Source organism: Colletes gigas, unplaced genomic scaffold (genome assembly GCF_013123115.1).
Source record: "Colletes gigas isolate AHSC1104 unplaced genomic scaffold, ASM1312311v1 Colletes_gigas_Sc00025, whole genome shotgun sequence".
NCBI classification, from domain to species: domain Eukaryota; kingdom Metazoa; phylum Arthropoda; class Insecta; order Hymenoptera; family Colletidae; genus Colletes; species Colletes gigas.
The window spans coordinates 1,374,535-1,386,741 of NW_025106654.1; the positions used below are offsets into that span (position 1 = coordinate 1,374,535).

Genomic DNA, 12,207 nt, shown 5'->3' on the forward strand with positions numbered 1-12,207 from the left:
ACAGTAACAACTTTCTTTAAAAAATCCTACAAGACTTCCAAGAAAACCTAGAGTTTCATAATCTCAACAATCCAAAACCATATTTTATTGAAACTATCTTGTATTTAACCATTCAGGAAAAATAATAAAAAATAGATTAAAATTGATTTTTACTAACACTTGGAATAACCAGCATTAAAATAAGTACCAACTTTGTATTAAATACTAACCTAAAAATTTAACTGACACTAACCAGATTAAATAATGATAGAATAATTTAAAATGTATATGATATAAATAGAGACTCTTAAAATCTGTGATAGATACATACATAGATATAATCCAAATGATTACATAAAGTTTGCATGCATGACATGTAAGTATAATTTATAATTTCATTTAAAAACAAGTACGGACAAACGGAAGCAATAGAACCACAGAATTTTAACAGGGACGTGTTAATAGGGTATTATTCACCGAATAAAAAGTTACAAAACCGTGTACATGGTAATAAAATATATTACAACTTTATACATAATTTATTAATAAGACAAAATATGTACAAATATCGAGTAGCCTAATTAAATAATAATATATTTACAAAATCAATATACAAAATAATAATACATGAACGAAATAACCTCAAAACGGGACTAAGATTCATCTGAAAAATCAGACGACGAGCTAGCTTCGTTTATGTTAATAATAATCGGTTCAGTATTATTTTCAATAATATTGTCCAGTTCCCACATCATTGTTTCGACTTTTTCTTCGACGTGTTGGACAGAACTTTTCCACTTTTTTGGACTAATTGTATCCACCGCCTCTACGAGCAAGTTTTTAATATCGTTAAATTTTGAAGATGTATTGTAGGAAGCTATGTAAGTTTTGATTTCCATCCAGATCAATTCGATAGGATTCAATTCGCAATGGTACGGCGGAAGTCGAAGTACAATTTTATTGTGCCTCCTTGCTATTTCATCTACGACGTAAGCATCGTATTTATTTCTCAGTGTATTCACGATCGCGAGCAGCTCTGCTTTCAACAAATTCTCGTCGAATTGAATGTTCTTTGATATTAACCAGCTTTTAATATTTTCTATTTTGGTAGCGGTGGTCGGGATTTTTTCAACTTTTCTAGAATGATATGGCGCGTCGTCCATGACAATCACGGCATATTTTTCTAATTTTGCCAGAACCTTTAGAAACCAATTTTCAAAAGAAACTGCGTTTATTTCTTCCTGGAAATCACCAGACTTTGTGGATTCAAAAGCCCACATTGCTCCTGGTAGAAAACCGTCTTTGCTGCCAATATGGCAAACGATAAGTCGTTTCCCTGTGCTAGAGGGATTTCTCATACCTGTATACAATCCAGACGAAGAAGCTGGCATGGAGGAATTTGTTTCCACTTTCACAACGTATCGCTTCGTAGGGTCGGCATTTATCCAAGTTTCATCCAAATAATAAATCTTTCGCCCGTCTTTCCTAAACGATTTTATCTTTTTCAAATATTCCCTCCTCCATACTACGATCTCCTCTCTATCGAACAACATGCTACTTCGACCTCTGCGAGCGTATTGAAAATTTAATATCTTCAATAATTTATACAAAATTGCTCTATTAACATTAGGTACATCATTGTCGTCGTTTACAACTTTCAATACTTTCTCGGCAGTAGGAATTTCGTTTTTCATATAAAATTCGTGCACCTTCCTTCTGATCGTGTTTTTGTCTAAATCATCTATTAAATCGATAGTCGTATCGCGAGTTCTCTTTTCTTTCGGTATCGATAACGTGCTCGTTCGTTTGTATTCTCGAAGGACCCTATATACAGTAGATTTGCACACCCCTGGAATTAGTGCGACCGTGAAAAAGGTTTACCTCTTTCGGGGCCATTCTTTACACCGAAATCGATTTTTTCAAATGTTTAAAATTTTGATCGAATTTAGTATTTTAAGTTCACTTGAGAAAAGATTTGAAAATAGATCGATTTCACGGTAAAAATGGTCCGAATTAATTAACTTTTTTATTCGAATATATTTATTCGCTCGTAAGAATTTTCTCTGAAGCGAATGCAATTATATATTTTCGAATAATTACCTGCAATGTTTGCAGCTTTGGAAACGATATCGGTTATTAACATGATCGGATTCTCTTGACTTAAACTTTTATAAATGTTTAGAATCAACTGTTTCTCTTCGACAGACAAATGTGTCTTTTTAATTCTTTTATTAGGGGGGCCCAAAGTGAAATCATTAGTGTCTACTTCATCGGCAGTATCCGTACTAGACATTGTGTTTCATTTACGACAACTGGAAATCGAAATCTAAATTTTATTCTCATAAAAAACTAACTATTCCGGTTGATCGTTTCGAACATTCTCGGGGTCGTCGACGTCTGTTTTTAGAAGGATTAAAAAGACGCGTCTGATCCCGAAGGGGTGAAGCAACAAAATTTTATAACGGCTAAAATTCGAAGATTCTGTCGCTTTTTCCTGATCAACACATGCGCTGTGATTAGTTTACCTTTCTAGTGAAAGTTTTCTACCGAATAATGCAACGCAATTGCTTTCCAGCTAGAAATAAATCCCTGTATTTGGTTGGAAACGTTCGTTTGAAGTGAACAATGTCTGTACTTACAGTAAAAGACGACCTCTCGGCTCTGAAGCTTTTAAATGCGGCGACCGAGAAAATAGTACGCTACTATCGCACGTATATACCATCGGTTCTGTTGTATGTTTTACTGAAAGATGGAGCGGACGAAAACAGAACTGCTTGTATGATATTCACGTGATCATAACCTCATTGGTCCGCTGTATCGACGCGCCGATCCGACCAGGGGCGTATCGCAACAAGTTCGAAGAAAAGCAGGGCGAAATACGAAATAATGCGACCGTAGTTTCGAAGACCGATGGCAAAGCTTTCGTTAAAAGACTATTATTAATGTTAGTAATAGCACTTCTTTACTGTACAGCGTGATTCATCAATGTATAACATTGTGGACGTTATTCTTGTTCGTGTTAACTTGAAACGTTAATGTGTGCAAACGTTGGGTCAGGTCGAAGCGTATTAATAGCGTGTAATAATCGGAAAAGGCAAATACTTGTTGCACTTACTTTAAATCTATGTAACTGAGAATTTGTGATAGTATGTACGAGTTATATTCGTATAACATTTGTTACTTGTTCTGTACATAGATTCACTCTTTTAAATGTTAACATGCATTTACGAAGCTGAATAGATGCATAATAACATGCATAAATAGTTATTCCGGGGAACCGCCGCCTACTAATACGTCCCTGCTGTGGTCACGTGATAATACTTACCCGCATTCTGTCTTTAACACATTTACAGTATCTGTGAGTGCGTGCATGTCCAGTGGAACGGCTAGAGAGGCGATAAGAATTTTATGTATGATAATAAATATTGTATCTTCTTTGTGAAACACGATCTATCATTGTTCCACTCATGTAACTGTATTTTTTAGTTCCCTAAAAATTCTCGGATTAATTGTACGGGCGATATTTGCTCCTGAGCACAACACGTCATGACCCACATGTGAAATTAGCACACGGTGAACGCGTATAATCGAACGGATAGTTACTTTAATGGACACCAATTTAATTATGCCACGGACATGGTGTAAGACTAACATAACATCTTACGAAATTTGTATTATAAAAATTGAACTATCCTCTCACGATAAATTAATGATTTTTATGCGCACTCTGTGTTAAAAAATGGTAACTTAGAGAGTCATATTGAGCCAGTGCATTGCTGTCGGCAAGTTTAGTAAATGAAAAACTCGTCCTCTACTGGTGCATCGATGTGAAAAGTCTATACATAAATAATGTGCATGATGAACCTTAATGTCATAGACGAGATATTGGATAAATTTGGCAATTAATTAACTGAATACAACGTTATCGACTTAGAATAGAATGGGAGCACAGACGAGATATACGAGTAGACCCTACACGAGAAATGTAAGCGACGTCAACGATGCAAGAGCGAGAAGGAAAGCGAGTATCAGCACAGACGAGGTATATGAATAGACCTTTCACCTAATGTAATTTTTCGGCCGGAGTTTCTGGGGTCCCGGGACCCCATTACCATTTTCGTGTCACTCGCAACGTTATCAACAGATTCAGAAATTAACACAAGAGGAAGTGAGACAGAAAATAAAATTACATAAATTTTATTATTTTTTAACGGAATGAAAGCTGTATGGTCCAGAATTGAGCATCAATCGATTAATTTCATTGGAATAACCAATCGATTGAGATTATTTAAAGATTTCAAAATTATTAAAATACGTAAGGATCTCATTGATAAATACATCGCAAATCCTCTATTTTTTATTTTAAATTGTAATATATTATTTATTTAAAAACTAACTCGACAAAAACGTATTTGCGACTCGAAATCAGTGTTATCAGACCGCACACCAGGACGAAGTAGGTATGTGGAACTATAAGAAGAACGCAGCCATTAGCTCATATTATTTGCTATGTAGTTAATAATTATATTAATTACATAGTAAATAATAATCCCCAGGTCTCACCTCGTGGAGGTTGCTGCGACTGGAGACCCACCCTAGCCTCGCCCCAACCACCCTTCCTTTGGCGAGGAATTCGAATACCTATCTAAGGGTGAAGCTATCGAAAAGTTAGAAATGAGCTACAAAAGGAGAGTTCTTAAAAGAACTACCCAATCAAGAGACGAAGAACCTAACAAAATGTCAATACATGTGAGATGATACACATGTTTTCTAAAAACGAAATTGAAATGTGCAACTGCACGCACGAATTCTGACTGATGAAGAGATCAAAAACCTAACAAAATGTTGATACATGTGAAATAATCCATCACATGTTTTCTAGAAACGAAATTGGAATGTGCAACTGCACGTATGAATCCTGATTACTAAAGTATCAATATGTACTTTATTATTAATTGTTCCTTCTTAAATAAATACTTGCATTATGACAGTGCCTAACAAGACACTCGTACAAAACGAAGAAAGGATCCTGAAGATCCAACCAGAAATGTGCAACTGCACGTATGGACCTTGCATATTAGAATACTAATATGTATCTTAATATTAATCATTCCCACTTAAATTTACGCACACGTTTCGGTAATATTTAATAAACGGCAGGAGAACGCTTTTTTATCTTATAATCTATATACATTTGTACTTATATTCTAACGCAATCTGTACAAACATGAAGAAATATGAGGAAATATTTTCTTCTTGGTGTCTTCATCAATCCCACGATGTTTTTCTAAAACATACACTCATATACAATAAATATAACCGACATGAAACAAAGAAATATAACAAGATATTTTCTTCTTGGTGTCTTCGTCACTCCCACGATGTTTTCCTGAAACAAAAATTCATATCCAATAAAATATATAACTCATATAAAACAAATAAATATGAAAAAACATTTCTTCTTGGTGTCTTGATTAATTCCACGATGTTTCCCTGAAACATAAATCAGACAATAAATAAAATTGTATGAAATATTTCTCTAAGAGCGATCAAGATGGAATCCGTGTACCATTTCCACTTCCATTCTTCGATGATTATATATTCTGTAACAAGAACTTGTTCAAAGGATTAAAAGCTGAAATGAAAGTGTATTAATGAACATAAAAAAAAATAATTATATACCGTCAAGATAGACTAATGGTAACCGATCATAGAAAAAGTGATATTATGAAATTAATATTTGAGCTTCCACGAGTAAAAATTGATATTAAAAAGTTTAAAAACAAAAATATTACGTGAAATTGAATGAAAATTCGCCTCGGTGTTAAGATAAATACGAAATAGAATGAAAATTTTATTCATTTGTTACCCGTAGATTTTATTTTTCGTTTCCTTTATGAAATAAACAATTTTTCAAGACGTATACATTGCAATAATTATATTTTACTGTATTCAAAACTAAATTAGATTCATACAGAAAAAGCAATAGCTAACGAAAATGTCGATTCTACGCGGCAATTAACTCTCAATATGAAATATCGAATTGCAATTTGCATACCCTTTTGATGCAAGCATTCTATTTTCCATCGATTAAAACAATGATCGCGAACAAACTTTGATTTATGCAAAGAGTACAGAATATTTATAAAAAATTCGCTATTTATAAATAACAATTGGATTGCAAACGTTATTATATCCCGTAAAAATTACCAACTCTAAGAATGAATAATTAGTGATATAGATATCTATATAACAATCATAAATTCAATCTACAATAAAATTAATCATAATATAGAATTTTTAAATGCATCACAAATCTGTGATGAAAATACATTCCCATATATTACAGATTTTAACACGTTATGAAGAATAAAACAATTGGTCTGTTCACAACAGTACTTTCAAGCAGTATTTCTTTTGAGAATAAACTCATAATTGGAATAAACGTCCACTCGTGTTAAATTCAAACAACCCGTGAGTGAACCATTTCTTCTTTCGCAACGCTAATTTATAAAATAAAAAACTATACGCGAATGGTGCTCGTTATTCGTAAAATGAACCATACAGGGTTCCTTTATTAATTAAATCGCATGCACCCATATTCAATCATGCGCAACACTAATTTTAATAATGACGTTGAGCCATTCGAGGCTTTGCAGAATACCAGCTTGCTTCTCGATGAGTGCAGTGGTACAGTGAGCAGCGTTTTGACCAGCTTTTGGGCATTGGATCGCAACTCTAATTAATAAAAAACGCGACAAGATCGCAACGCTAGTTTATAATATAAAAATTCCAAACGCGATTTATAACAATAAAAACAACCGCGAATGGTGATTATTCGCAACGCTACCCTGAAAAGTAAACGCGAAAAATAGTAATTCGCAACGCTAAGAACAAACCGATCAGTACGTTCGCAACGCTATTCTTAAATAACAATAAAAAGCAATCGCGTATGGAATTCGCAACGCTATCCTGAAAAAGAAACGCGAATAATAGGAATTCGCAACTCTACAAGCAAACGCGATTATTGTATATACGCGACTCTATCTTTAATGGAAATACATTTATGTTTCGCAACGCTAATGCAAATCGCGTTGCCCAAAAACGCTGGATCAGGTGCTGGCGTCTTCGGTTGTAGCTAGAAACATACATGCACAAAATAAACTAACTACATCAAGCTACTTCAAACTACAATAGAGTGGCACATATGGGGATGAAGTTAGACGTTTTAAATATCGCAACACTACGGGGCAACAACGCGATAAATCAACAATCGCAACGCTAATTTATAATAGAAAAATTACAAACGCGATTTATAAGAATAAAAGCAACCGCGAATGGTAATTATTCGCAACACTACCCTGAAAAGCAAACGCGAAAAATAATAATTCGCAACTCTAATTCGCAATCGCGTTTACTAAAAATTCGCAACGCTATTTTTAAAGCAAACGCCCGGTTCCTAGGTTTGCGTAAAGACAATCGCGAATCGTATTTATTCGCAATACTGATATATCAACGCGATAAATATTTGTTCGCAACTCTACGAGCAAACGCGAACATTTTATATTATTCGCAACTCTAACTTTAATCAGGGGCTATTGGTACATGTACATAGACATGTACTGGCCACAAAATAAACTAACTACTACTAGTACTACAATCGGGGTAGAATTTGGGCATTGAAAATATCGCAACGCTAAATAAAAAATCGCACGATTAACCAAGATCGCAACGCTAATTTATAACATGAAAATTACAAACGCGATTGACATCCATTATATATATAAAAGAGTAAAAAAGCAACGCGAATCGTGATTGTTCGCAACACTACCCTGAAAAGCAAACGCGAAAAATAGTATTTCGCAACTCTACGAGCAATCGTGTTTATCAATAATTCGCAACGCTATTTTTAAGCAAACATTCGGTACCTAAGTTTGCAAAAAACCAATCGCGTATCGTGTCAAGGTGCAACACTACCCTGAAAAGGAAACGCGAAAAACAGTGATTCGCAACTCTACAAGCAAACGCGATTATTGGATATTCGCAACTCTATGTATATCATAACCGCGAGTTATGGGGAGGGATGGCTGGCATGTATGGTGCAATCATGTACCATCAGGTACATGCATACGTGAGCCAGCCAAAAAAATAAACTAACTACAACTACAGACGAGTTAAGTGACAAAGTAGTAACAGGAATGACTTTCCATTCTCATCCGAGGATGAAGATGAAAAGCCATTTGTTGCAGCCCACTCTTGAGACAGTTTGTCAGGGCCTCTTCGGCTCATTGAGAGCCTTTTCTTTCTTCGGCGGTCCTGCCGATGCCTGAAACTTACGAAAGACCGGGCTCGAGATTTTGTGCAATACGTAGTCTTCCAACAATATACGAATTGTTGCAAGAGCATACGTGGTGAATCTCGAGCGGAACGAACGTTTCGAAAGGGACCTGATCACGACCGCGAGCGCGAGAGAGCAACTTTAAGAGTCGCGCGATTCGAGGAGTCGAAAATAAAGCCGAAACAAACAGCACAAGTGCACCGTTTGAATCAGCAAGATTTCTACTCTCGAAATCGTAACTACAGAAACAGAACTGCCACGCGAAAACGCGCCTACCCGAATTACTAATGTGGACAGTCCTGCCCTGACCCTACCTACTTAGGTTTAAACACACACACCAGAGAATAAGTTACCTACCTACCTAACCCTATATTTAAAAAATTGCAAAACTCAGTCTCTCAAACAAACACTCCACGGTTCTCATTCTGAATGTCCGGGCGCGACCTAAACTAGAGAGGACTCCCCGGGGTTCCTCCGACACCCGGACACAACCTCATTCATACTCTAATTGTGTACGTACCAGTTTTTGCAGTGGACTGACAAAGCTAGTGCCCATTGCGTACTTTTATTATTTATGTAAAACATTTTAATATATCTGATATAGTCTTTATTAAAATATACTCTATACATATATGATTATATAAGATTGAAAAGCTAATTCATTATGCATTTTACAATATTATCGACGTGTATGCAATACGAACAATTGCCAAGTAAATAATAACTATAAGTTTAATATTATTATTGTGATTGTTATGAATCTAATGTCAAAAAATTCTGTATCTGAATTGTGATGAACTTTTGATACGATGCACTTCCACAACCTAACCACAAACACACATATGTGGACAGTACATCGTGCACGATACACTAGCATTGTCAGTCGCACGGATAAATTATTATTGTATATGTTACAAACTAAGTCATCGTGCCCCGTTGCCTTCGCTCGTGCAAATAACACTTGGGCATGTGCATGAACTTGGACAACGAAAACGGAAAAGTATCCTGAAAATCCTGACTAGAACAACTGGTTATTAATAATTAACTAAACGGTATCTATTCTCAATTAAAATGACTCGACTCGTTACATGTAATATATCAACAACAGAGTACGTTAATATTGAAAGATATTATTATTCAAGAAAAATTTGTGATTGAAATTTAATTGTTCAAAATGTAAGACTTTAATAAAGATTTCATGATAAAATAATTTACTTTGCAAATTGAAATAAATTTGTTAAATTACTATTCAAAATATTCAATTAACCATGGTCGATTCTGTCGTCAAAGTAAATTTAAAAAAAAATAAAATTAACATGCATGTTCCTTTGAGTTGAAAATCGACCAGTCGCGAAACGCCTTCTTGCACATAAAATACATCATATGATGTATTAATTGATAAAACGAATATTTAATAATTATGTTAATGTTGTAAGATATTCTACTGGATCATATGATTGATATAATGCTTTCGCATTATATAATTCATATGAAGTTGTGTAACATTTATTGGTAACATTAAAAAACGCGAGTGCAAGAAGACCCTAGCCTGCACTAAAAAAATATAACAATTGATGTTGCTACTCACGGGTATTTCTCATACCCGCGGTCACTTAACTCGTCAAAAATACTAAGTATACAACTGGTCACCCGTGTTGATTCGGATCGTTCATCCTACAACATGGTTGGGGACCAGAGGAACACAAATAGCATGCGACTCACGAGTGATGAACTTGTGCCTCTGGGATGACTGCATAATGATGCTGCTGCTGCCCGGTGGAAGTTATCAAAGCCCCCTGCATGCTCCTGCTATAAAGAATAAGAAAGCAATTATAATCTATTGTTAAAATTATAGAGATTTTTAATTAACAAATTTCAAAGTATAAATTTATACTTACGTTGTTCGCTCGTGGTCCACCGCCCGATACCCCCCGGGTGCTGCTGCTGGTTCCCAGGATCATGTTCAGAAACTGTAAGAAAACTGTAAGAAAACAATTAGAATCTATTGTCAAAAATGTAGAGATTTTTAATTAAAAATTTCAAAGTATAAATTTATACTTACATTGTTTGCTCGTGGAACATCGGCTAATAGTCCTCTTCGGTGATGCACTGACTCTAATTCCGGTAACGAGGAGTTTAAATTTCAAATTAAAAAAATAATTAATTTGATTGGAAAGTATTAAATTAGATTACCGCGACCGAAGATTGAAATCGGCGAACAAATGATTCTATTATCGCGATTCAGAAAACAGAAAGAGCCACGATGCTCTGTAAATAATTTAATACCGCGTAAGAAACACTGCTTCTATTTTCGCGTTTGCCTAACACCGTGAACGATAACGTACTCGGGGTCACTTTGCCCCGAGAAACAAACTTGTTATTACGCACAATCACTGAATCTACCGGCCGCATTGCGCGCGGCCAACAAATTTCCTGAAAAGAAAACAGCTGAAAAGAAAGGGACAGGAGACAAGAAACACAACAAGCACACCTGTGCTTAGCCTACTGGTTTTCTTTTTTCATCTTCTTATAAGAGTTCGTCAACAGAAATACTGCTTTACTTAATACTACTGCATAATACATAATTTGCCACGTAAAAGTTCAATGCCACGAAGGCAAAATATTCTCCATCAATGAGAATTTCAACGATAAAATATTATCTACGAAAATAATTACGTACAAGTAATTATTCAATTTATAAATATTATATCACTAAATTTCATAGTTAGAGTTGTAAGCATGATTATGTTTACTTCATTGAATGTGAGAATATGCGATAATTTTTATAAATATTCCGAAATTTGCAAAAATTAAAGTTCGTTAATTATTTATGCTTTAATAGCATATTCCAACTACGTGGTTTCTACGTTTTCTTAAACTTGCATCGAAATATATATGCAAATTGCAATTACAACAATTCATAAAGAAATATAAACAATCAATTAAATAAATAACACTCGGAAATATTCAATCGCGATCAGAATACAGTTAAATATAAACTATTCCAATTTATCGTCGATATCTACCGACGCCATTTCTGTATACTTCGATATATGTATATCAAAGTATGTCAAAGATTTTCATAATTTATCTTAACAATGGCCGATTATAAAATTATAATCATGCTTGCATCGAATAACGTAATAATCAGATAAAAATATATAAATACTGATATGGATATTAATTTTTGTTATAATTGTTTACAAGTTACCAATATTCCCTCCAAAATTTGTCGACTCGTTTGCCATCTGTTATGGTGTCGTTTACGCGCCAATGAAACTTTCCATGGCGTCGAATTTCAATCCGAGACTGCAACAGAAATGAAATACAAATTAAATCATAATTAAACAATAATTGATAATAATGAAGAAATATTAAAAGGTTAGAAACACGTACCTATGTACCTCGTTGGTCGCGAAACGCCGACACGTCTTGGCAGGTTCCAACAAGTCTTATTATTTCTTAATTTCGAGTTCCAATAAGAGACTGTAACAGAAACGAAATAACGATGCATTAAAGTACGCAAACGATTATTACAATTAAGTAATGATTAAATCGAAACCATATTGCAAGAGATCGTAAGTAATGATACGCGAGTAGTAATAGTGGAAGGATAAACAGGTTAGAAATACGCACCTCGGTCGCGAAACGCCGATACGTCTCGACACGTCTTGCTATGTTTATTTTCAAAGTATGAATGATGGTCGTCCTCTGTGCTCGGCAACGCTCGCGAATTAGGCGGCGGGGTGGGGGAAGCTCCGATGTCTCGCGAAGCTTGTATTACGAACCCGAGGGATGCCTCAAATAGAAACCGCGGATAGACTGATTTTAGCAAATTATTTACAACTTTAACTAGTCAAGGAAACGCGAATAATTCGTACTTTTCAACT

The 12,207-nt window shown here is 34.9% G+C and overlaps 1 protein-coding gene across 1 annotated transcript; it reads right to left on the bottom strand.

Annotated features, from left to right (window-relative positions):
* Positions 1-632: 632 nt before the first annotated feature.
* Positions 633-3,274, bottom strand: LOC122401547. Its single transcript, XM_043403748.1, has 3 exons — positions 2,505-3,274; positions 2,080-2,291; positions 633-1,828 (listed from the first exon to the last, which is right to left on the bottom strand). The coding sequence occupies exons 2-3, from the start codon at positions 2,270-2,272 to the stop codon at positions 633-635; spliced, it is 1,389 nt and encodes a 462-aa protein (XP_043259683.1). The 5' UTR covers positions 2,273-2,291; positions 2,505-3,274.
* Between the last annotated feature and the right edge of the window lie 8,933 nt (positions 3,275-12,207).